General features: G+C 39.6%; 2 protein-coding genes across 5 annotated transcripts in view; one reads left to right on the plus strand and one right to left on the minus strand.

Annotated features, from left to right (window-relative positions):
- The first annotated feature begins 88 nt into the window (after positions 1-88).
- abitram (actin binding transcription modulator) lies at positions 89-3,999 on the plus strand. The gene is made up of 6 exons (XM_027175668.2): positions 89-354; positions 1,308-1,359; positions 1,449-1,578; positions 1,653-1,729; positions 1,978-2,047; positions 3,438-3,999. The coding sequence occupies exons 1-6, from the start codon at positions 288-290 to the stop codon at positions 3,561-3,563; spliced, it is 522 nt and encodes a 173-aa protein (XP_027031469.1). The 5' UTR covers positions 89-287; the 3' UTR covers positions 3,564-3,999.
- Positions 3,989-26,342, minus strand: part of ctnnal1 (catenin (cadherin-associated protein), alpha-like 1) — a 53,876-nt gene continuing 31,522 nt past the window's right edge. For 2 of the 4 annotated variants that reach the window (XM_047807960.1, XM_047807961.1), the window contains exons 4-19: positions 25,336-25,455; positions 23,023-23,112; positions 21,048-21,218; positions 20,161-20,370; positions 16,548-16,628; positions 16,151-16,309; positions 15,972-16,064; positions 14,351-14,501; positions 13,197-13,234; positions 12,742-12,792; positions 12,343-12,521; positions 11,687-11,735; positions 10,122-10,178; positions 8,967-9,086; positions 6,592-6,675; positions 3,989-5,981 (exon numbers count right to left, since the gene is read on the minus strand). In XM_047807960.1, coding sequence (XP_047663916.1) covers positions 5,820-5,981; positions 6,592-6,675; positions 8,967-9,086; positions 10,122-10,178; positions 11,687-11,735; positions 12,343-12,521; positions 12,742-12,792; positions 13,197-13,234; positions 14,351-14,501; positions 15,972-16,064; positions 16,151-16,309; positions 16,548-16,628; positions 20,161-20,370; positions 21,048-21,218; positions 23,023-23,112; positions 25,336-25,455 — 1,815 coding nt within the window. In that variant the 3' untranslated portion in view covers positions 3,989-5,819. Of the gene's footprint in view, positions 5,982-6,591; positions 6,676-8,718; positions 8,809-8,966; positions 9,087-10,121; positions 10,179-11,686; positions 11,736-12,342; positions 12,522-12,741; positions 12,793-13,196; positions 13,235-14,350; positions 14,502-15,971; positions 16,065-16,150; positions 16,310-16,547; positions 16,629-20,160; positions 20,371-21,047; positions 21,219-23,022; positions 23,113-25,335; positions 25,456-26,342 lie in introns of those variants that run through there. The other 2 variants (XM_027175617.2, XM_047807962.1) reach the window with 2 other exon arrangements.

The following is a 26,342-nucleotide window of genomic DNA, read 5'->3' on the forward strand; positions in this document are numbered from 1 at the left end:
GATGTGTAACGATCATAATGAACCTGGTTGTTAATAACTAGTTTGGGCCACTGCACATTGTGTTCATGTCTTTTTTCTTTTCTAATAATTCTTAAAATGGGAACTTTTAACAAAGACAGACAAGCTAATAGTTATATTTTGAGCAATTTATATTGTTATTTTATAAACAAAACGTCTATGTTTTCGTCCGGTTCCTGATAAGTGTAGGACAAAGTGTGCAGCTTGATTTGTGGTCCGTCATGGAAGCCGGTGTTAGGAGGGTGTATTAGTTAGTGTTGGTGTTTGCGATGGAAGAAACACGTGACAGAGCGCCATCTGTTATTGATCGCTATTATAAACGCTGGTATAAAACAGGTGAGATCAGTTCACTTACTTGGTTTGAAAGCCTGGTTTTTGTCCAGTGTTTTGTTTTGTTTTTACATGTCGAACTGAATAAGAGACGTTTTTATTGTAAACACACCATGAGACTGTCCATTTCTATATTGCTCAAAATAAACATAATTGAGCTTTAAAAAAAAAAAGTGAATTTGACTGTTTTGAGCTTGACATGTCAGATTATACACCTAGTGATGATGCCTGTTGGCTCACAGAGGAAGCTAGAGCAGAGAGTCAGAACAGCAGAGACAATATTTGCCAGATAGGAAGTGCTGGTAGGACAGAAACTGGTCTTTAGTTACAAATACAACATCATAGAGTAGTTTAATCCTACCAGTATGTGAAGCTCAGTGTGCGTTTTGGCTTTGGTCAGAACATGCGGTGATGTGGTGGCCTAGTGGTTAGTGTTGGGCTACCAACAGAAGGTTGTGAGTTCGAATCCCACGTCTAATAAGCTGCCACTGTTGGGCCCCTGAGCATGGCCCATAACCCTCAATTGCTCAGGTGTATAAAAATGAGTTAATGTTATATCACATGGGTATGAGTGTCTGCTAAATACTGTAAATGTTTGAAAGCTAAAACATTAGGACATCCTTGTAAAGGTTGAGGATGGGTTTGAGCCTGGTTCCTCTAGAGGGGTCTTCCTTACCATCTAAGGGAGTTTTTCCTTGCCACTGCTGCCTGAGTCACCTCAGACTTGCTCATAGTGGATAAATACATACACATTGTGAACTAAACCTATCTAATATTAATCTCGAAATTTCTATTAATCTTTATATTATTCTTTGTATTCACCTTTTGTTCTATGTTTATGTTCTGTAAACATAGTTTGAGACAATGCTGTTTTGAGACAATGCCAGTTGTAAAAAGTGCTATACAAATACATTTGAATTAAAAGTTTGCAGTTTGGTGACTTGTTGACTCACTTTCAGACTTGAAAGGAAGATCGTGTGAAGACCATTGCGTCCTACAGCACTCCAACAGGTCGATATCAGCTTTAGACTATTTTTTTCATGCATTTAATTATTTTGAAGGGTAATTTAAAGACTGCTTTTTTATTTTTTTTTAATCAGGATCTGCATCGTCACCCTTGCGGAGTCTCACCCTATCCTCCAGCGTGGGCGCAAAATCAAGAGCATCGATTACCGCATCAGTGACGGGTGCAGCCGCCTGAACAACAAAGTATCAGGCAAATCTAAGAGAGTGAGTTGTTTTCTGCTGCTGACCCTCGTAATACTGTAGAGGCAAGTACAATCATTATCGATGATTTCTTTCAGGGTGGTCAGTTCCTGACAGAGTTTGCGCCGCTGTGCAGAATAACATGTACAGATGATACAGAGTACACCGTCTTCAGGTGAGTTACATCTCTAACCTTAGAAGCTTTATACTGCAAAGCTCAACAGGGAGATGCATTGAGTTTAAGCCACAGACTTAAGGCACAAAGTTAACACACTAGAGATGTAAAAAAAAATGTCAGGATATGGCAAATGGTAAAAGAAGAGTAGGATTAAATAAAAACCAGCCACCTGACATCTACTGCACTAATTAATCATGTGTTAATGCAGAAGTTCAGCTTTGTTCCTTGTTCGGGTTTTCTCTCAGCTGTATCAGGGGACGCCTTCTAGAAGTCAATGAAGATATCCTGAAACATCCTGATCTGCTACTTGAAAAGGTAAGTACAGTATAATGATCCATACAGGAGCTTATCACAGAGCTCACAATTTGAAAAAAGATTTTAAAAAATCGTTACTAGGTTCTCTCTCCACATGTTCTGGGACCAGATAGATAGAAGCCTAGATATAAATGGCACAACAAAATTATCTTAAATGACATTTTGGTTGGAAATGTTGATGTATTCAGGGCATGGCTAGCACGTTTACCTCGCACCTCTGGGGTTGGTGCGTCATGGGTTTTCTCCAGGTACTTCAAGTTCCTCCTCCACTCCAAACACATCTCTAAATTGTCTGTAGTGTGTGAATGTGTGTGAATGCGTGTGTGTGTATGTGTGTGTGATTGTGCCCTGCAGTCGGTTGGAACCCTGTCCGTGGGTGTCTCCTACCATGTGCTCGATGTCACCTGGGATAGACTCCAGGTTCCTGGTGACTCTGCGTATAATAAGTTCCACAAAATACGGACGGATGTTGGTGTATTAATAGGTGCATTGAAGTGGAATCCGAACGTTACACTTCCTTTTCACACAATACTACTTTTCTGGAGTTTTTTTCTGTAAAATACATGTTTCTAAATTACTACCTTACATCCGTGTCATCCATCCACAAACTGCAAAGTGTTTTCATATTTGAGTTCATCCTTCCACATTTCTGTCTGTAGAGATGATGAGTTTCAGCAGCTGCATTTTGTGGATTGCCCACAGGAAAGTCTTTAACTGAATCCTTCCAAACCGCTCGTCATGGGATGTAAGACCATGCCGTATGAATTGTTCGCTCCAAAGTAGACAGCAGTCATGTTTTGATTTGAAGAAAGTCTTCATCTTGATTGTATGGAGTTGATTATGGAGTTGATTTAGGAGTTGACTTTAAAACCACAATTTTCACCACAATAAACATGTCAGGAACTGTGATCTTTGGGATGTTCCTGTGATCTGATATTGTCCTTATGAAACATTTATTTATTGTGCACATGGGATTTTTAACTGCTGATGTATTTTTTATATCGCTGTGTATTACACATGGTGTTCCCCCATAGGTGAGAGATGCATCCTTGTAGTTACTTATAAACACCACCAGTAGATTTATGTCACAAATGTGTCATGGATGGCATTGTTATTTTTTGCTGTTTATCTATGAATGGATTCCCCAATCCAAGTCTCTTAAATGGTGCTTAATTTTGGAGATGCCTCTTTTGGTTCTAGTAGTTGGTTTTTCCATAATACAATTTAATAGAAACTGTCACTGATTCCTTCTCTTCATTTGCCAACTTTGCAGAAATGTGCTTTCTATGTTAAAGCTAAGAGATTCAGTACCTTCAGTCCAGTACGTGTTTATTATTTGGTGTTTTGTCGTGTTTAAATGCCAGTAAATGTTTTGTCGTCTCTTGTGCAGCCCTCCACTGATGGCTATATAGCAGTCATCTTACCCAAACTGGAAGAGAGCAAAACTGTCACCAAAGGCCTTCTGACCAGAGAGCAGTATGAGGACGTTGTCTCGAAACGAAGTACTCAAGCGTAAGGTCTCTCTGAAATCCACACAAATCAACACATGACCTCAGCGAGAAAGAAAATCGTTTCAGAAGTGAGAGACGACTACGTGACCGAGACTAAAGGGATCTCTCATTGTAGCCAGCATGTGTTCATATTAATCATTATTTCCTTTGTTTCTAATATATAGTTTTATACTAGATAAAATATAATAATAATAATAATAATAATAATAATAATACAAAGAACAAATTAAGAGTTTGATCATTTTTGTAACTGATTTAAATCATCTGAAAATGTTGAAAATCTCTCACTAGTTACAGAATGTTACGGATGTTTATTTAGACCTGGGAATATTGTCTGTTTTCTTATTACATGATGCGTTAATGTGAGTACCATATTTTGTCTGTACACACACAATTTTGTAAATGCACAAATAAATGACACTGTCCACAATTTAAGAAAAATAATGTATATTTAGTCTTTCTTTGTTTAACAATCATTCAACTGTCAAAAGGATCCGACTGGTCTGAAATGGGTTTCACTCAGGCTGATAGTTTCTCAGTCATCACTAAAGCTTACAGTTTGACTGCAGTGTCCATGAAAGCACAATTACAAGCGTGTTCTGAATCTTCACACACGAACACACATGCTTTGGACGCATCGCTCAGCTTCCAGTCGAACGAGTGAGACGTGATGCAGAAAGGAAATGTAAGACCATATGAAGCCGTATGAAGCGCTCGCTCCAAAGTAGACGGCAGTCGTGTTTTGATTTGGAGAAAGTCTTCATCCTGATTGTATGGAGTTTCTGTACCGGAGCTCGCCGCAGCTTTCATGTTTCAAGTAAGAGTACAAATCACAGTGACCTACAGGACAGTCCATATGAGGAGGCAGTTGCTATCACTACAAGCACACAAACTTACTTTACTTTTAATACCATGAATGTTGCTTTGATACTTAAAAAAAAATGAAGTGATCTTCAGCGCTGATTCATGGGAACACAGTCATTTTCGGCATGTTGAACGTAAAGTCCGTGACGCGGCGCCTCACACCCTGGTGCTGACGGCATGAGACGTGACGGAAACTGGACATATTTGGCGTCGACGTGTAAATGAGGCAGATACATTAAATACAGTGCGTCAGTGTCCTATGCTAAAACAACCGAGGCTCTCGAGTTATTCTCTTAACACAGTATCACTTGATGAAAAATAGAAACTCGGTCTTAGCTTAGCTTTTTCAACAGTAGTAAATAGCAGGGCAGTATGGATTTGACCCAATAACATGCACTAGTTTATGTAAAGAGAAAACAACCATGTGTTTATTTGAGGTGTCTTTGCCACAAGTCCAAAAGTCTTGAGAGAACTGTTCTTATTTCATTACTGCTTTCAAATTAAACGAGAGAGAGGAGAATTCTGTGGAGAGAGAGAGACAGATAAATAGATATTACATCACAATTATTTTTTGTATTGGTTTGATGGAATGTGTATTCAACTTTCTGTAAGGAATTTTAGCAGGTATCCCCAAAAGACTGCATTAATTAACTTCTGATACCGAACAAACAACTGAACAGTATAAAGTGCAAACCTTAAGGTAGGAAAGAGTCCGGTCCTACAATAAAAAATAGTAAATTGTCCGATCTTACAATAAAAAAAATCAATGAGCTAAAAACAAAATGTGGAGATAAAAAAAAAGGATTTTTTTCTCATTAAGAGTATTAATATTCCCATTTCGTATTATAAAACAGATTCTAAAATCTAAAACCACACCATGACCTTATATATATCTTAATTTTTACTATATTAATTCTTTTTTCTCCTTATGTTTAACTTCTGTTCTCTGTTTATGTTCTGTAAAGCTGCTTTGAGACGAAGCCCATTGTAAAAAGCGCTATACAAATAAACTTGAATTGAATTGAATTGACCTCATCTCTGTAATACATGACCTGTTGTGGCTTTCTTCTACATTTCAGTTGCTCTCAATTGCAGGTTGGTGCTATAATAATTTTTTTTTAATTGAATCATAGATTTAATGAAGTATAACCTGGGTTGTGAAAGCTACCTCATGAAATGTATCCTGAGATAAAAACAGTTCTTGGTTACATGAGACTTTTGGACCTTATTGTATGTGAGTAGAGCAGCCAGGAGCCACTGCACAGCACAAAACATGTGGCAAAGCAAGTGTGTATGTGCGTATGCTTGTGTGTGTGTGCGTGTATGTGTGTGTGTGTGCGTGCGTGTGTGGAATAATACTCCAGGTTTCATTAGCTCTGGGCTGTAAGGGCTCTGAGCTACTTGCTCTCTAAGAAGGTGAGATTGGCCATATGCTGCTCCAGGGGTTTGACCCTGAAGCCATTGGAGCTTTTGCCATTCAGTGCGTCATCTTTAACCGGAGTGAGCTGCTTCTCTCTCCAGGCCTGAGGGGAATCCAGAATGCTACACTCAGATTCACACTGACAGGAAGAGATGGAGACAAAAAGCATGAGCATCATCATCATCATCACCATCATCATCATATTTTCAGTGTTTTGTTTAAATTGACATGTGGCAAATTTCAAAGGATCGGCCTTGTGCTGTCGTTTTCATATTTTTAGTATAATATACATCAATGTGTTCCTTTAAGGCTAGAGTATTAACCATCTCTCCTGTATGAGTTCAGTGTTCTCGGCCAGTCTGCTTTACATATGAAATTAAATGAATGGTGTACTGTCTTTTTCTTTTTGATGGAGAACAAAGTCAATTTATTAACTGGGATTTTGCGTTTTTCAGATAGTAGATTATTTCATGTAACAGCAGTTAAGCACAGTTAAGTCTTATTTTGAGATTACAAACTTTTTAATAAATAAAGTAAACGTTCAAAATAAGTCCCTTGATAATCAGTCTCTCCAGTAAATATGATGAAAGGGTCATTAATACACAACACACACTGTTCAGTCCTATAGCTATTCAACTGCACAACATTTAGAGAATGTAGGTGGAATCTGTTGAAACCTAGTGCATTACTGTGCATGAAATCATATGGAAATGTTCTGAAAACATCTGGAAGCTGTCTGGCCATAATACCTTTCTGATGAGTTTATTACACAGCGGTAGCAGAGACAGCGACACAGTCATCACGCCTTTGGTGTTGTGTATAGTCAAGTCCACCTGCACAAAACCATATGTGAAACAGATTGAATTTTCGATAAGCAAGCTTTCCAGAAATACATTTAACAGCACGCTTGTTTTAGCCCATGTTTCAGGAAAGCAATCATGTCCACCCAGAGACAGCAATCTTTACTTCTTTTGACAGATGATCGCTGAGGCCGGTCGGCTCACGTGTAATTGTTTTCTCTGCAGCAGATTCCATATACTGTTCCTTTGTGCTCTCGCAGGGAGACACTGAGCCATCAGGTCTCGCAGGGGAGACACTGAGCCATCCCGGTCTCGCAGGGGAGACACTGAGCCATCCCGGTCTCGCAGGGGAGACACAGAGCCATCCCGGTCTCGCAGGGGAGACTCAGAGCCATCCCGGTCTCGCAGGGGAGACTCAGAGCCATCCCGGTCTCGCAGGGGAGACACAGAGCCATCCCGGTCTCGCAGGGGAGACACAGAGCCATCCCGGTCTCGCAGGGGAGACTCAGAGCCATCCCGGTCTCGCAGGGGAGACACAGAGCCATCGCGGTCTCGCAGGGGAGACACAGAGCCATCCCGGTCTCCCAGGGGAGACAAAAAACCAATCCCGGTCTCGCCGGGGAGATACTAAACCATCATGCTCTCGCAGGGGAGACACTGAACCATCGTGCTCTCACAGGAGAGACACTAAACTATCGTGCTCTCGCAGGAGAGACACTGAACTATCGTGCTCTCCCAGGGGAGACACTGAACCTTTGTGCTCATTCAAGGAAGAAAATGAACCATCGTGCGCTCATGCTGGGAAGACAGAAACTGAACCATCGAACTCTCACAGGGAGACACTGAACCATCGAACTCTCACAGGGGAGACACTGAACCATCGAACTCTCACAGGGGAGACACTGAACCATCGAACTCTCACAGGGGAGACACTGAACCATCGAACTCTCACAGGGGAGACACTGAACCATCATGCTCTCACAGGGGAGACACTGAACCATCGAACTCTCACAGGGGAGACACTGAACCATCGAACTCTCACAGGGGAGACACTGAACCATCGAACTCTCACAGGGGAGACACTGAACCATCATGCTCTCACAGGAGAGACACTGAACCATCGAACTCTCACAGGGGAGACACTGAACCATCGAACTCTCACAGGGGAGACACTGAACCATCGAACTCTCACAGGGGAGACACTGAACCATCATGCTCTCACAGGAGAGACACTGAACCATCGAACTCTCACAGGGGAGACACTGAACCATCGAACTCTCACAGGAGAGACACTGAACCATCGAACTCTCACAGGGGAGACACTGAACCATCGAACTCTCACAGGGGAGACACTGAACCATCGAACTCTCACAGGGGAGACACTGAACCATCGAACTCTCACAGGGGAGACAGTGAACCATTGTGCTCTCACAGGGGAGACACTGAACCATCGAACTCTCACAGGGGAGACAGTGAACCATTGTGCTCTCACAGGGGAGACACTGAACCATCATGCTCTCACAGGGGAGACAGTGAACCATCATGCTCTCCAAGGTGAGACACTTAACCGTTGTGCTCTCACTGGGGAGACACTGAGCCATCGTGATCTTTTGAATGTTTAGGATCATTGTCTTGTTAAGTGCTATCTAGAACTGGGGTTTAACCTCCTGTCAAATGCAAGTTTTGGACTGAAATCTCAGTAACACTTTACAATAAGAGTACCTGAATAATCCTGCACTTATACCTGATATTTACTAGTTATACTCATATTATACTAATATTTACTAGGGTTATAATAACGAAGAGCTAAACTGAGTCATATGAATTCATGCATTAGCACTTCATTAATCCAGGTATTAGTGTAGGATTATTCAGGAACTCTTATTGTAAAGTGTTACTGAAATATCCTCATATATCAGATAATAAAAGAGTATATACTAAGGGTAATGGCACACATTAGCACACTCATTGTACTCCAATATTCTCCCATGGTTATGAAGCATAAAAGCATTTTGCATGTTTTATAAGCTGAAATTGGTTAAATGCATCAGTGTATGAAATGAAAATAAAACGATGTATTTTCTCACAGCAGTTTTAATAAATAAATGTAAATCAAGATGTATAAATATACAACGATCAAATAGTCACATCATGATTCATCTGTATCTGTGGGATAATACAAGAGGATTAAAATAACATAAAATATTGTGCTATATTTAATATAGTGTAATATTAAATTTTCTGGGTTTTTTTTATTAAAAATATTTTTAAAATAATGTTGTTTTTTTTAGATTAGTTCTTGTGTGGTCTTGGAAGCATGTTACCTTCTGGAACGTAGCACTTTTGCCCTGGACAGGAGTCTTGGCACATATTTGTAGCTGTTGGCAAAAAGCTGCCAGTTTCTCTGTCTCAGACGTGAGGAGCATTTTCTCCTCGTCCACCAGCTATGAGAAGAAATACAACTATTTATTATTTCAGTTTAATAGTCAATTTCACCAGCTGCTGCCAGCACAGAAAAGTCAGTAGTTTAGGTTCTGTACCTGACAGAAAAAGCTACATAGCTGTTATGAAACGTCACTAAATGTGCAGCAGCCTGAACAAATACATAGTCACCTTCTGACATTTCTACTATACATACAGTATACATATCTGAAAACTGTTTGAAAAATGTGTGTTTTTTATGTATTTTAACAACAAGTAATGTTGATTAAAAGTGAAAGGGAGGGACCATACCATAGTATAATATTTTTTTGTGGAATCAAATTTGTTATAAAAGAAACTATAAACCTTCTTCACATTATTTGAATAAGTTTGCGTAAAGGATAAGTTTAAAAAATTTGCATAATAATGTTTGCATAAAGGAGGAGTATTAAAGTGTATTATTGGCCAAAAAAATAATAATTATTATCAAAACACAATTTTTAGAAGACATTTTTCTCCAGAATTCTTTTCTGGCTTTCCCCCCCCCAGCCAAAAAACATAGGTTTAACATGTAAAACATAAGCTGATTATAAACAATAACCCTAAAGATCTAATTAAAATTTGTCATCACATTACATTACCACACCATCTGTAAGGTTTTGTTAAAAGTTCCTCAGTTTTATTCAGTAAGCTTCTTTAACACAACCCTATACTGTAATGCTTCCAAAAATATTCCCTCAGGAAGAAAATCCCAATGACGATCCCAAAACCTGAACACCTTGTAGAATAATAGAAGAGTTTAGCAAGTAAATCACAGTGCAGGCCTTCAGTAGGTTATTAATGAGCAGGGGCTGTGCTGAGGCACCAGGCAGGGCATTTACGATGAGCCCAAGCTTGTCCTGCGCACACAGGGTTAGTTAACGCTGATAGCTGCATCACACCTTTGTCTCTGAGATAGATGACAGTCATTAACAGACCTTCAGGGTGGGGTCCTGAATGAAATTGTGAGGGTAATGGGGTTGGATCTGAGGAGGACTGAGCAATGAAGTGCATTTTACCTGTAAGGAGAAGGACTGAAGAAAGGAGCACAGTTGGAGACCCAACTCTGACAGGAGCTGAAAATAAACAAGACGTATTTAAATTAAACACAACCCTAATCTTAAATGTCCTTAACAACATGCTGTCAATATTTAAGAATACACAAGTAGGTTTTTTTTTAGGTTTGTTTTTGTATGTAATCTATCTATCAATAATAACAAGAATAAAAAAGTGAACCTTGTCTATACACAATTATGCAAGACTCTTTTTTTTTCAATTTGTTGTATTTTACTTGAATTTAACCAATTATTGAGATTCCACAGAGCTGTTAAGTTCACCATTCACCTGTCTGGTCAGAAGGCACTGATTATTAGTTTAATTGGTAAAGTCATTTATATAACATTTATGGAAGGAGTCTCCGGTGTCAGCGCCTTGTAACATTCAAACATGAAGCTGTACTTAACTTCAAGTGAAAGAAAAGTCTGCTGAAGAAATGACTGTATAGCTTTTATAACGTGCGTAATAACTGTATGTAATAACTGTACATCATTTGTAAGCATTGGTTAACTGCTGTGGTATAAAACAATTTGTGATGCTGGGGCGAATCATAACACACACTCCCTTGATTAGTTTCCTAGAATATCATGACCCACATTCTTATTTGTCCAGTACAGAGACCAGCACTTATTTGACCAGTACATAATACCAGTACAGAGATCCAGGTTGTAATCTTTGTTTCTAACGATACAAAAGTGTAACTCAGTAGTTAAGACATTGTGCTAGGGTTAGTGTAGTTGAATTCAAATCCTCTGAGCAAAGCCCTTAACCCTCAACTGCAAGCAGAAATAAGATGAAATAAGATGAATAAGTTGCTCTGGGTGCAACTGCCAAATACCACAAATGTAAATGTCATTAGAGATTAGTTTGAAAAATGCTGAAAACCATTTTAACATTAGGTTTGGGTGAACAAAAAAGATATGCTTTAAAAACAGCATAATTTTCAGTGCCTTTAAACTGTACTACATTTTATGCTTCTGTTTATATTAGATTTATTAGGTAGATTAAATAGATTATATATAGAATATATTATATTGATTATTAACCTGTTAAAATGATGTGCCATGACAATGTGATGGCTCATCAATCTCACTATATATTGGGGAGCAAAACTGATCTTTATTCTGGGTCATGAACCAGAGTATAATTTTTTTCCCGATCAGATTAATCTTTTTTTAGCCTGCTCTTCGGCTGGGAAATGCAGTAACCGACACCGTAGACCTCTGGAGCGCATAGGTCAGTTACGGACCGCTGTTTATTATGTACAAAAGCAGATCCTCTCACTCTCCCAGGCCAGAGCTTATTGTGGGGAAATCTGGAGGCCGACAGCTCACACTACCAGACTTGGCAGTTTCACCGCATGTTCTCCGTGGAAGCCCCGGAGCCAAAGGGCAAGATGGAGCATCTTACAGACAATGACGGCTGCTTTTAATAACATATTGATCTTTCTTTACCAGGGACTTCATCTGTCTTAGTGACCTGTGCTGAAAAAAGAAAACGAGCCAAACAATTGAGCTTGATGACCTGCCTCAGCTTGGTGGAAGAGGTCCATAGTGGTCTTCAACAGGCCTTCTCCCCTTAATCACACACAAAAAGACTGAGTTAATGAAACAGCCATTCATCCTTAGCACTGAGCAGCTAGACGAGAGAAATAGTAGAAGACATGGTGGACAACACCCCGGACCAGCAGGTGAATCCCACTGCTGGACAAGATGTCATTTGTCTTACAGTAAAAATTTTATTTATTTATTTATTTTTACATGGATTAATTGACATGAACAGATTATGAGCGATCGTTTGAGAATCAGGAACACTGAGTTATGTAAAAACACAGTTAGTGAAAGTGTAATACAATATAGCAAGTAAAATAAAGTATAACTCTTCTGCAGTCATTTTGTGGTTAAATATGTTGAGAGAAAATAAAGATGAAAGCCAAATTCAAATGATACATGCTTCATGGGATTAGTGAATGAGCTTGCCATATTTTAGGACATTACATTTGCTTCCACATCGTGGGTGTGGGGAAAAACAATGAAGATTTCAGGTACCTCCTGTGCTATAATTAACGTGTTTATGATTTGTCCACAACTGCCTTGACAATCCAGCAGGCCTCGTGGCTTTATATTGCTTTTAGCAAGCCTGGCATTCTGGCTCAATTCTGAACGGCAGAACAATGCTCAGTACCTGGTAAAGAGGTACATGGTGTATGCCGTGCCGGATAGGCTCTGACAAAGTCGGACCACATCGTGCTCCTGATTCTCCCAGCGATCCAACTCAGCATCCACATCCGAGGTAAGAAATCGAAGCTCCTGTCCCAGCTTTGTGATGGTGGTCTGATCCTGACCACCACAACACACAGGCCCCTTTTGAAAGAAACAACAGCTCAGCAGCAGTTCCTCCAAAATAATGCGTTTAAGTTTTGCTCTTTAAAATTTATCTAAATAAAAAATTATTTTTATTTGCTCCCGTATCAGAAAATGAGGATGCCCAACATTACCCAGGTTTCAAAACTGCTTTTGCGTTCAGCCAAGAATAGCAAACTCTATGTGCAAACAAACCATGACTCAAGTTTATTTGCTGTACCTCTGTGTCGAGCCTGGCTGACTTCGGAGTCTTCAGGTTAGCCAAGTGCTTCTGGTCAGAGACAAATTGAGAACAAAATTCATTTCAAATAAGTTTATCATTTAAAAAAAATAAATGAATGGGTACATGATAGTAAATGTATAGAGATACATGGAGGCCGGTGTGTACATATAATTAACATGCGTTAGTAAATCAATATGTGCAGAACTACAGACACTACAAAGTCTTTGCACAGTGTAAACACTAAATAACTGAGTGTCACAGCGTATGTATTGTCTAAAAGCTGGAAAATATTTGATAATTCTGTTATCAATCTAAAAGATATATTTCACTGGACTCCCTTTATATGTGTATGCATGAATGTAAACAACCTGCACAACAAAAAATGTTAGATATTTTAGAGATATAAATAACAGCGGCACCAAAAATTTGTTGGTCTTTTCAGAGATACTCACCCCTGGCCGAGGTAACGACAGATATGTTCTTTTATCCCCTAAAAATAAAAAAAAGCGGTGAAATGTTGAACTCATTAAATTTTAAATTGAAATAGATCTAGGTTTTAGTGTTAGGACTTTGTCCTTTTTCCTCTATTCTCCAAAGATGTCGATTTATGGCACTCGGGCCAACTACTTCAGTAAAAAGCAGGTGGCTTTTGTAGACTGTGTAAATATCAACCTGGTGCACCTTGAAAGTCGAAGATGATACATATCTCATCATATGAAAAGAAGACCTTTTTAAGAGCACAAGCTTCTTATAGCCCCTGCCCCTAGACCTGTAACAAAACCATACTGTAGACCTTTACATGACCTGGACTGACGCCACTTCAGGATAAAGTCCACACTGGCATTCAGATGAACATTCTCTACCACAGAGGGACTGATGTGTGGGAACAGACAGTAAGAGAGAGCCTGCGAAATGTTACGCTCGGCTTTTCATACAATGGCAGAAGAAGGCGGCAAATATGATATATAACAATACGTGACCTTCGTATTAAAAGATGCTATCTAACATTTGAGTGGAAAAGGACTTCAATGCGTACCACAAAATATGTTCTACCTGTGGTTTGTGTGATATTAAAAACAAAAATCTACCTTTAAGCTCACAGATAAACTATTTTTTAATCATTCTATCTGCCAGTGAGTCATCATCCAGGATATTGAATGAATGCAACACTGAACGAACGCAACATAAAATGGCCCTGAAAATCAACATCCGCATTATTCACCCACTGACGATAAAGAACATACTGGAATCTAATACACTGAGCCCAAAACTAACTTCAATAACATTCGAATATTAAATCTTACGTAATAGGCTTAATAATATCCAGTGTACCTAGGATTTAAGGTCTGCTACTAAAGCCTTTATTATTTATTGAGACTGTAGGATTACATGATTAGAAAACATATCTGCATAGAATAATCTGCTTTGAATATTCTACTCTGCCCGAGCAGAATATTTAAAGATTATCGGTTTAAAGTGAAGCCGAATTGTTGAGCAGTAAAGGTAGATAACAGTTTGAGCTACAAAATGAAAGCATATGTTCGAGTGTCTCTTCGCCCAGAGAGAAGGGCAGGGCAGGATTGAGGGTATGATGGTGATTGGTTACCTCTGCGGCCTTCGAACACGTCGCTGATCTCTTTCAGCAGGACGGCCATGTCACACAGCTGGGACTCCCAGGCCTCACAGAACACGTCCAGGTTTTCTTTGGCTATCTTACTGTTGGGGTGCAGAGCCAGCGTCTGAGCTGCAGAGATGATCTGAGCGGAGAGTGAGACAAACAATCATTGATGCAGAAGAGAGAAACTAAAGGATTACTTTTAATCATCGTTGCTTCAGTGAATTATAACGTTTCCCAACACTACTTTATAAACACATGCTTTACTCCTAAACTATCAGACATAATGGAAAAGAAAAAAAAACAGAGATGCGATGTGTTTCTATTAACTGAATGGATCCTGCTGATTTACTGAATTATTGATAGAGCCATTAACATGCACATTTAAAGCGACTGCTCCATGTTGCGCTCTTATTGGCTGATTGACCTTTATGCCTCATTATTACAGGCACATGATGTCATGTTGCCTCCATTATACTCAATACACAAACACAAAGATGGCAACAAACAGCTTATAAATACAAGATCTTCATTGCTCGGAATTCATATTCAATTGATCTATTTTACTCTATAATCACATTTAAACACAAAAATAACAAGTGGAGTAGCTCAAATAAGTGGAGTACTAAAATAAGGTAAAAGTTGATATTGAAGTTTAAGTGTTAACTAAATCAAAGTGCAACCTATGTTTCTACATTGTACATGAGCCTGCCTATGTTCAGTCTACACTCAAAAGCTTAATGGTTTATAGTGAATAACTGTTTTCAGTGACTAGCTGTTTATGGTAAATAACCGTTTACGGCAAATAACTGTTTATGGTGTATAACTGTTTATGTTGATTTTATGGCCAGTCTTTTCTGCTTACGCTTCTATAAGCAATGTGAGTTACAGTAAGACAACAGTGTGCATCGCATTTCGGACTACTGATCGGAAGGTCGTGAGTTCGAATCCCAGGTCCCCTAATGATGGGCCCCTGAGCAAGGCCCTTAACCCTCAATTGCCCAGTTGTATAACTTGAAATTAAAAAAAATTAATTCACTCTGGATAAGGGTGTCTGCTAAATGCCGTAAATGTAACTAACTTGTTTTGCAGATATTGCCTTCTAATAAATATAACTACAAACAGAAAATGTAGGACATTTTTCTATGTTATCTTAAATAATTAAAATAATTGTTTAATTATTGAGAAATTGCTTTTGCATAAGAGGAGTTAAATCACTGTAGGCCATGCAGGTAAAAGAATAATGTTCAGGGTGTTACAGTAACAGGCTGCATCACTCCACCTGTTGTTGATTATTTTCCTATAGCGCCACACTAAGTGCATGTTTTATTAAACAACATACTGCAGAATGTATTTGATTAGATGATAATTACTGAAGAACTTATTGCAGATTTTGATATCGAGCCCTACTGATAAATGGCACGTAAGACATATCAGGATGGATATAATCAGGTTATGAGTTGATGTGGAGTGAAACTGATTCAGATTGAGGAATGTGTACTGTGAGATGTGCACGAGTCCAAATAAAGCTTCACAAATGCTTTTTATGTGAATTGGCCTTCACAAAGCGTCACATCCCTGTGTGTGTCCAACCCTTTTAGTCCCTTGATACCTGTGGACCAATGACATGGAAGGTCTCCTCAGCGTGGATGCATGTGATCTCCAGCGGCTCTGTGCCTGAGATGTGGCACAGCAGTCGGCAGGTCTGAAAGCATACAGATGCAGAAAAATGCATAAGCACTACAGTTACAGAAGTGAGACTCCACCTGGGTTTAAAGCTGTGCTGCTCACCTCCACCAGCTGCTCCCTGTGCTCGGTGAGTGTGCGGGCATAATCGGCCAACGCCTCCACGTTTCCCTCGCCTCCCACGGCCTTCAGAGCCTGGAGCACGGCGTGATCAGAGTGTAGTTTTACCAGCTCACCGGCCCGTCCCACCGCTACCTTGTGGAGCTGACAGGGCAGCACAACACACCAAGTGTGAGCACACGATAAAGATAGAGGAAAAATTAGAGCATAGAGTTCATAAACCGATCAGACACACACACACCCACACACCCTCCCACACACACACAGGGGAAGAGAATAAAAGGAAGCTGCATGAAATAGATTTCTACATATGATAGGTTTGTTTGTGCATCTCTGACTTCCAGAGTATTGAATTCCTGTATGTATGTGCCAGATGTCTCACCTCACGTCTGAGCTCACAGAGACTCTGACAGGTCTTCAAAATAGCCAACTCCACTTCCTCCGTCACGTCTTTGGCTTTCTGCTACTCATGTCAAACAGGACAGGAATAAAAAGAACGTCGGGTTTTTTTTTAGAGACAGAGAAGACAAAAAGCTGCTCAAATATGACCTCTCTGTGAATGTGCCTCTTTTATACCAAATCACACTTGTTGCACTTAAAGCTCTTTCACAGTGGCTTAGCAGCTCAGATGCACTTCATGAAAGACTGGTTGCTGTCGTCAGAGGCCAGACAGGTGGGTCGACTCATTTTTTCCCCCAGGAGGATTACAGCAAGGTGTCAGGACAAACACCAGACACGCTGCTGCATGCGTAAACCATTCAACTGCTCTCATCTCCTAAGCTCCTGACTTTAACCTGTTGACTTTAGTGGTGCGCCTGCTCTTATCACCTCCATTAGCACATGTGCTCCATGCTCCTGCCAGTCCACACTCACACTGTGTCTGACGCACAGCAGTATTCATCCTCTTTAAATTGACCAGACACATGAACACTAACCCTCCTACAGTGCTACACACATCGAAATAAACAGCAAAACATTAAAAATATTAAATATTTAAATAAACATTTCAATAAAATATGATAATAAACAGTATTGAGTCAGTATTCAGGCTACATGTTTGAAAAGAGTGCAAAGTAGAAGAGAAAAGCAAAAAGCAGATCTTTTTTGAAAGTGATTAACAAAGTGGCAAAGTGTACATGACTGACAGGAAAACCTTTATCAGCTACAGCAAGTTTAAGAGGGCTTAAAAATCAGGAAACAGCCGAACCTCAGTTTCACATCAACTTCATGTTTAAGGGGTGAACTTACACAACACTGTCACTACACAACTTACACTTTCACTACACACTACACACAACTTACACTTTCACTACACACTACACACAACCTACACTTATACTACACACAACTTACCCTTTAACTACACACTACCTACACTTTCACTACACACAACTTACCCTTTCACTACATACTACACACAACCTACACTTATACTACACACAACTTACCCTTTCACTACACACTACCTACACTTTCACTACACACAACTTACCCTTTCACTACATACTACACACAACCTACACTTATACTACACACAACTTACACTTTCACTACACACTACACACAACCTATACTTTCACTACACACTACACACAACTTACACTTTCACTACACACTACACACAACCTATACTTTCACTACACACTACACACAACTTACACTTTCACTACACACAACTTAGACTTTCACTACACACTACACATAACCTACACTTATACTACACACAACTTACACTTTCACTACACACTACACACAACCTATACTTTCACTACACACTACACACAACTTACACTTTCACTACACACTACACACAACCTATACTTTCACTACACACTACACACAACTTACACTTTCACTACACACAACTTAGACTTTCACTACACACTACACACAACCTACACTTATACTACATACAACTTACACTTTCACTACACACTACACACAACTTACACTTTCACTACACACAACTTAGACTTTCACTACACACTACACACAACCTACACTTATACTACATACAACTTACACTTTCACTACACACTACACACAACTTACACTTTCACTACACACAACTTACCCTTTCACTACACACTACACACAACCTACACTTTCACTACACACAACTTACACTTTCACTACACACAACTTACACTTTCACTACACACAACTTACACTTTCACTACACACAACACACAACCTATACTTTCACTACACACTACACACAACTTACACTTTCACTACACACTACACACAACCTACACTTATACTACACTTTCACTACACACTACACACAACCTACACTTATACTACACACAACCTACACTTATACTACACACAACTTACACTTTCACTACACACTACACACAACCTACACTTATACTACACACAACCTAAACTTATACTACACACAACCTACACTTTCACTACACACTACACACAACCTACACTTATACTACACACAACCTACACTTATACTACACACAACCTACACTTTCACTACACACTACACACAACCTACACTTATACTACACACAACCTACACTTATACTACACACAACCTACACTTTCACTACACACTACACACAACCTACACTTATACTACACACAACCTACACTTATACTACACACAACCTACACTTTCACTACACACTACACACAACCTACACTTATACTACACACAACCTACACTTATACTACACACAACCTACACTTATACTACACACAACTTACACTTTCACTACACACAACTTACACTTTCACTACACACAACTTACACTTTCACTACACACTACACACAACCTACACTTATACTACACACAACTTACACTTTCACTACACACAACTTACACTTTCACTACACACAACTTACACTTTCACTACACACAACCTACACTTTCACTACACACTACACACAACCTACACTTATACTACACACAACCTACACTTATACTACACACAACTTACACTTTCACTACACACAACTTACACTTTCACTATACAACTTACAATATTTACAATACACAACTAACTTGTATCTGCATTATGAGACACACTGATTAAAAAAATCAGACAGAAATCTCTCTTGCAGTTCCAGTCTATTTCCAGAAAACATTTGACTTGATGTTCAGTGACATGCATGAGGCATGTTTACCGAGTCAGTTTCAGCACATAAAGCAGGTTCTCACATATGCCCCTTTTCCACCGAGGCAGTCTGAGTGCTGGTTCAGAGCCAGAGCCTAATTTAGAACCAGCTCTTTCTTTTTCGACACCCAAAGCGCCGGCTTTGAACCAGAAAAGTGGTTCTTAAGTAGCACCAAAACATTGCTAGTCTAGACTTAAAAACCGTTTGTGTTTGCTGCTGCTGCGCTAACCTTGCTGCATAATGTTGTATACAGTGACGTAAGACTTGGCTCTGTGATGGCTCTCTAGCCCATGGAAAGGCAAACCGGTTCTTAAAAGACTCGCCAGTGGAACTAGCTTCGAACCAGCACCCAGCACCCAGCTTCGAACCAACACCCGGTTCTTTCTGGAGGAAAGGGGGCAATACAGAGACCGTTACAGACTCAGAATTTGTTAAACTCAGATGAAGAACAGAAATGAAGGCACTAGAGTCTGATGGGATTCTGCAAAACGCAGCATGTGTGTGGCAGAAGTGCAAAGTGAAAAGGGTATTGAAGAGACATCAGGGAACTGACACGGTACTCGAGGATGAAAGACCATCTACAGCTAACATCTGATGGATTAGAGCTGTATATGACGCAAGGCCTGCAAGATTTATTAGCTTTAGACTATTTAATGACGTACAGCATAAGGAATGATAGGATTAGGAGAACTGCTGTGCAACAAAACTAGATCCTATTAACAAACTCTGCCCAAACAAAGGAAGTGTGTATGAAATGGGTGTGCAGTCAGGGAAAGTTTAACTAACAGGCGATGGCTTATTATTTTGCATGTGTATGTACATGTGTGTGTGTGTGTGTGTGTGTGAGAAAGATTGCCTGTCGTACTGCCTGACTCCAGGCTGAGATGAGCTGCTTGGTTTCCTGCCGTGTTGTGTGGCAGAGCTGCAGGATGCTCTCGCGCTGTTCATGGCTAGTATACGCTGAATCAGTGAAGTCTTCAGTCTGTTCTACAAGAGCCTCCAGCTGTGCTGCTACAGTCTCACACGGCACACAGTACAGCGATTCCCTCAATCCCTCCACCTTATTCTGAAACACACAAACACAGTATAAAATGCTGCAAAGCTTGAGAATGATGTTTAGCAAAATGTAAAGACATGCCCAAAATAAAAGTTTGTAGGAAACAAATTCTCTGTGGAATCACAAGGAAAATGAATCAGTGAATGAATACATTTGGTGTCAGGAAAAAAAGAGTCAGGAAATAGATTCATGAGCCATTAGACTAAAGGTCCCAGCTTGGATTTTACTACGAGATATAAAATTATATTATGCTGAAAGAACAACCAAGTGCAAAAGTCTGCATCCCACATGGCTTTAGGATCTGAAAGGGAAATGGAGCAGAAATGTCACACAGATTGCCATGAGCTTGTGTGGACAGTCTTTACCTGTTCAGAGTTAGGAATGAAATTAAAGGGAGTTTTAAAATCAAAAAGTGAACAAATATGCGGTTAGAGAATATTTAGATCCCATTCAATTAAGGAAGATGTTTGACCGGTATTTTTCCCCAAGATCACGATTATCTGATAATGGAGGAACATCTATGATTGTTGGTATCAGTTGAATTTCGACTTTATTCACTACTAAAAGGTAAAACTGTGCAAACTGTGGAAAAGCATGTAAAACAAAAAAGAAAAGAAAAACCATTTTGACTTCAGAGTGTCATCTGTAATCTGTCTGTGTACAAAGCTCTAGTCCCACAGCTGCACCTTAAGGTCTTTAATTCCAGCATAGATACTGATGGGCAGTGCTTTGGCCTCTCCACTGCTCCTGGCATCTGTCACAATCTCGATAACCTGCTCCAGAGCCAGACGCATACGCTGGAACACGGCGTTCTTGTTGATCCGTGCAGACTCACAGTCTGGGTGCCTGAGACACGTCTGGAGAGAGAAAAACAACCGCAGAGTGAATGAGGGAGAATGAGGTCTGATGGCAAAAGTCTGGAGTTTTTTGCAACAATTAGGTGGTGGTCATTTAATGATCTAACAGGAAGATGACAATAGCATTCTCTCATTTAATCAAATATGTAGCAGCCTAGAAACTCAACACATCATTACATTTTTGTCATTTCCTTCTCTTTTCTAGAGAGAGATACAAAAACACACACACACAGTGTGTGTGAGAGAGAGAAAGAGAGAGAGAGAGAGAGAGAGAGAGAGAGAGAGAGGAAGTCTAGAAAAGCCTATATTTTCTCACTGCAGGAAAATTACATGTAACCCCCTGTTATAATAGTCTATAAAAGACTCTTATCTAGATTCTGAAGTGAGGATTTGTGCTCATTCAGCTACAAAAGCATTAGTGAGGTTAGGCGCTAACAAGGTGAAGGTTTAGGGTGCGGTCAGCATTCCAATTCATCCCAACGGCGTGAAGGACATTCATGGCTCACCAAATCTTATTGGACCTCTCTTTGTACATAAGACACTGTCCTGCTGGAACATGTTTGGACTAGAGCCCTTTGTGAAAGAAATAATAATGCTACAGCATACAGAGACTAGCCAATTGTGCAATTCCATCATTACACTAGTAAGGCCAGTAAATTTTATGTTCTACGTGTTTATTTAAATTAGATGTGTCGAGTAAGATTTCTAAACACAAGTTACATGCATTTTAAAGGTGGGTGGAAACCTGAGAACCTGGAGCGAACCCATGTACACACCAGAGGACCGTGAAAAACTCCATATAAACAATAACCTGAGGTGAGGATCAGAGAGGGTTTAGAGCTGTGAGGCTGCAACACTACCAACCAACACCACTGCTATTCTGCTTCTGCATTCTAATTCAATCTTAATCTGTCACACAGATCCAGTCCTTACCCCGAAGACAAAAATGGCAGCGGCAGATTCACAGGGGTCACAAAAATTAGCTCTCATATTGTAATGACCCCTCTCTACATCTGGTGCAATTTTATAGTACACTTATACATTAACAATGCAACTTATTATAATGTAAGCCAAATGGTTCTCCACTGATTTTGCTTTAGGGCACATGTCTCAACCCAAAAGCAGTTTAACTTCTAAAGCTTCTAATTTCCTTTATAAAATTCAGTGGAGGAAAAGCCTAAGTGTTCATGCTCAGATGAAGCTAATAAAACCAATGAAGTGAGAACGGCACTAAAAAGTTTATATTTGGACCACTTTAAAATAACTAGGGACAGCAATTATATGGTAACTTTTCTATTCTAACTAACAGGCCATGCTCAGGAAATAAAAACACTGTTGGTCTTCTAAAAAAAAAAAAGGATTTTATTTATGTACAAAAACCATGTTATGTTTTGTCCTTAACGTAAGAAAGTATGTTTAATATACTCAGTCTCACATTTTTGTTCTGAGGCCATGCTGAGCTGAAATACAGCTTATGCATTTGATGTTTTTGAGATGCACGCTGATTAAAATGCATGTCTTTCAAAAATAAAATGTGATATTTTTTTTTCCTTTTGATGAAAAGTGAGAGACTCCATTCCTGCTGACAACCACTTGGACACCATTAACCATTAACCTATAAGCGCTCAACATCTAGTCCCTTCAGGAAGTCAAGAATCATAGACAATCCAAAGTATCATTGAGGAACGCTCTTGTGGCCACAAATACTAGAGAAACCCTTGTGTCATGTTTACTGTGTGTTATTTTGAGAAACCATGCTGCAGTAAAACCAGTGTGTGTTTTAGCTGCATGTATTACTGCAGACCTTAGAAGCAGTGAGGAGCATCATGGTACATTTCTCCAACACAGCACGGGCTGCGGCCATCCGTGCCTTCTGCTTCTCATCCTTCAGATCCTGAGAGAGGGAGAAAAAGAACTATATTACGCTGCTATGCATAGATGAGCTTTTTAAGAAAGAACGAAACATTTCTGAGAGGACTCATATTCAAAACCCTGCATGTCTCGTCACCATGAGATTTCCATCCACCTCACCAATAAATGGAAATGTTCAATAAGAACCTGACTATCAGGCAGCATTCCCAGAGCACCTGATGTGGACAGAGAGCATCTGAGAGCAGCCTATTGTACCACACACACCTTCCTGTATGTAGGAGTCTGAGATATGATGCATCTAAAGCATTGTGACAGGATCTTCAGTCACTAGCACCTAGTAAAGCTTCTACACAAGGGACCTGGGAACTGATATGTTGTCCGTGTGTGTGTGTGTGTGTGTGTGTGTGTGTGTGTGTGTGTGTGTGTGTGTGTGTGTGTGTGTGTGTGTGTGTGTGTGTGTGTGTGTGAGGTAGGGAACAATGTATCATAAAAGAAGATTTGATTATCGGTTATTATATTTCCCTTTATAAGAGTGTATAGATGGAGGTGGCAGATTGCCAGAGAAGCTCTGCAGTAAGATGGAGACGTGATGTGTTTGTGAAAAACTGACTGGCAGGAGACATTTCTGCTCTCAAATAAGACACTCTTATCAGTTCTTCAAAGCTTCCTGTTCTTCTCTAGAGCACAGCTCATTGGGGTATTACACAGAGCTGGGAACTGATAAAGCTCAATAAGCTTTACTCACAGTTCTGACTTAACTGGAAGACAAATTATTGACAATTTCAACATAATCAGATGTTTATGATAATTAGGTTTTTTCCTATACTGTGGAAGTGTACTGAATACTTATGTGTATGCTGCACTTCAATTCCAGTTTTATGGTTTTAAGATTAAATTGAGGTCAGTCTCACAGGGAAAGACATGATCTGTAAGGAGAATACTCTCCTGAACACAGCAACCTGGCAGCAAAGCACAGACAGTATGAGCGCAAATACCGTCACGAGAAAAGCTTAAGCTCCTGACTTTCCAAATTGTGCATCGAGAAAAGCAGTAAATGTTAAAAATGAATGTTTACTAGAAGATTTGTCTGATTGTATGTAACGTATTCTTCACATGTGCAACACCAGTACAGACGTGACAAATTAAAGGAAATCTGTCTCTGTTCTGCTGTGGGACACGTTATGAATACGGTACATGTTATGAATACATTTCTATCCTGCTGGAAGTCGTCTCACCCAGGACGAGTCTGCCCCCACACACAGGACATAAGAACTGACTGAATGGTCTGATGACGACGAGAACTGTACTCCATGGCCTTCACAGTCACCAGACAAAACAAATGTTAAACAACATTCTTCACCACCATCAGAAAACCAAAACCATGTTTTTTAAAAACAGTGTCAAGGTCTCTACAAAAACTTGTGCCAAGTTACACGGACACATTTCTGTTGTTTTCCCTTTTAATTTGTCATCCACCTATACAAGTCTATCATTCAGCAGTCTTGGCCTATTTCCATCATACATTATGCTTGTAGTTGCCTGAGATTTTAAAGTCATGAGGATTTTGGATTAGAGCAAAAAAAGTTTTTGTTAACTTTACGCTTTAACCGACCCTTAGGTCAAATTTTACCACCAGTGCTTTAGACTCGCTTTTTCATTACAAATCACATCTGGCCTTGCAAGAATAGGTTAAGATGGAAATTCCTCAGGATTATGCGACAGTATCAGCATGGTGCTAGTGGTTTGCGTGTGATTTTTTATTTCCAAAACTTTGCACCCCATGGCTTTATGTGGAAGATATCAGTACCTCAGTTGTATAATTTGTTCACAAAACAGAATTTTATGTTCATTTAATGGTGTTTACCTAGTTTCTGAAATATTACAGCAACCATCTCCACTGAATCTCACAAAAAAAGACTAAAAAAAGGCTGAAACTCTCAAGCTGCTTGCTATGATTCATGTTAATATTCAGTGAGATCAGGAAAAAACAGACATAACAGAAAACACAAAATTCTGACATTTAAAAGGAGCTGAAAAGTCTATAAAAGGTGTTTAGGAATATTATTAACAATGAAAATGAGCATTTAGGAATGGAGAAATATGGGCACAATGACATGACTAAAAAAGATAAATATTGAAAAAAAAGTGAAATTAGCGATTTATGACAAAGAAAATATCAGAAGAAAACAGAAGAAGAAGAAGAAGAAGAAGAAGAAGAAGAAGAAGACGACGACGACATTCTTACATTCTGCCTGTCCCCTGTAAGATGTGCAAATTCCACCATCTCATTGCCAAACTGACTGAAGATCTGCACAAACTCTTGAAAGCTGCTGACTCGCTCCAACTGCTCCAGTGTGACCAGCACCTACAAACACACACATACACAAAAACCTAATGGAAAAGAAATTCACATGGCATCGGTTCGAAAGGCTCTTCATGATCGTTATTGTTGCTAATTTCACTACAATTAATAGAGCTATGCATTTAATAAGTCTGCATGTTAAAGAGAAACTGCACATCTTCATGCCTCCCCATGGCAAAAAACGAAAGCTGCAGCATTTCCTTTAGTGTTCTTTGACACTGACGACTCCATCTGGAAAAGTTAAACGTTATGCAAAAGTCTCCTTACAGAATCCCCCCACCCCCCACTTTGTGTGTGCTTTCACTTATCACTACTTGCTGCATCAGTCAGCCGTTTGATGGACAGCCTACAGACACTGTACCTACAGGTAACTACAAATACTGAAGCTCCTACTCTTCTCTCAGATGTTTATTTTGGGTCTCAGAAGCATACAGCAGACTTTAATGAGGCGGTGCAGGCAGAGTCATTATCAGCCCCTCTGTCATGGGGTAGAACCAGGGGAGATGTCCCAGAAGAGTTTACTTGTCCAATGACATGAAAAATAAATCTGTCTTATGTCTATTTACTCAAACTAGAATGGTCTAAATATAGGCATATGCATTATTTGCATGTGGGGTCACAACCCCTAGTTTGGGAATCCCTGCCATAGCTCCATGAGCCATCGATTAAACCTAACTGAACACTTTTAATGTGAAAGAAAGACATCACATTTTCCTAAAAAGTGTATGTCAGAATAAGCTGCAGGTGCTTCACCATGCTGTTGTGCCCTGTGAGCATAAAAAGTTTGAAATGAAAGTAAATTCAAATATTGCTATAGCCACAGCAGAGGCAAACTTAAGCAGGAAAAATAAGGAGGTTTCAGAGCTTTGAATGGACTGATATAGTGAGCA

This window comes from Tachysurus fulvidraco, chromosome 24, assembly GCF_022655615.1.
Source record: "Tachysurus fulvidraco isolate hzauxx_2018 chromosome 24, HZAU_PFXX_2.0, whole genome shotgun sequence".
NCBI classification, from domain to species: domain Eukaryota; kingdom Metazoa; phylum Chordata; class Actinopteri; order Siluriformes; family Bagridae; genus Tachysurus; species Tachysurus fulvidraco.

Bases quoted from the DNA above. Each gene is read 5' to 3' on its own strand.
- abitram (XM_027175668.2), top strand. From the start codon at position 288: ATGGAAGAAACACGTGACAGAGCGCCATCTGTTATTGATCGCTATTAT. The intron at 1,730-1,977 runs GTGAGTTACATC...GTTTTCTCTCAG, and splicing joins ACAGAGTACACCGTCTTCAG to CTGTATCAGGGGACGCCTTC. The intron at 2,048-3,437 runs GTAAGTACAGTA...TCTCTTGTGCAG, and splicing joins CTGATCTGCTACTTGAAAAG to CCCTCCACTGATGGCTATAT.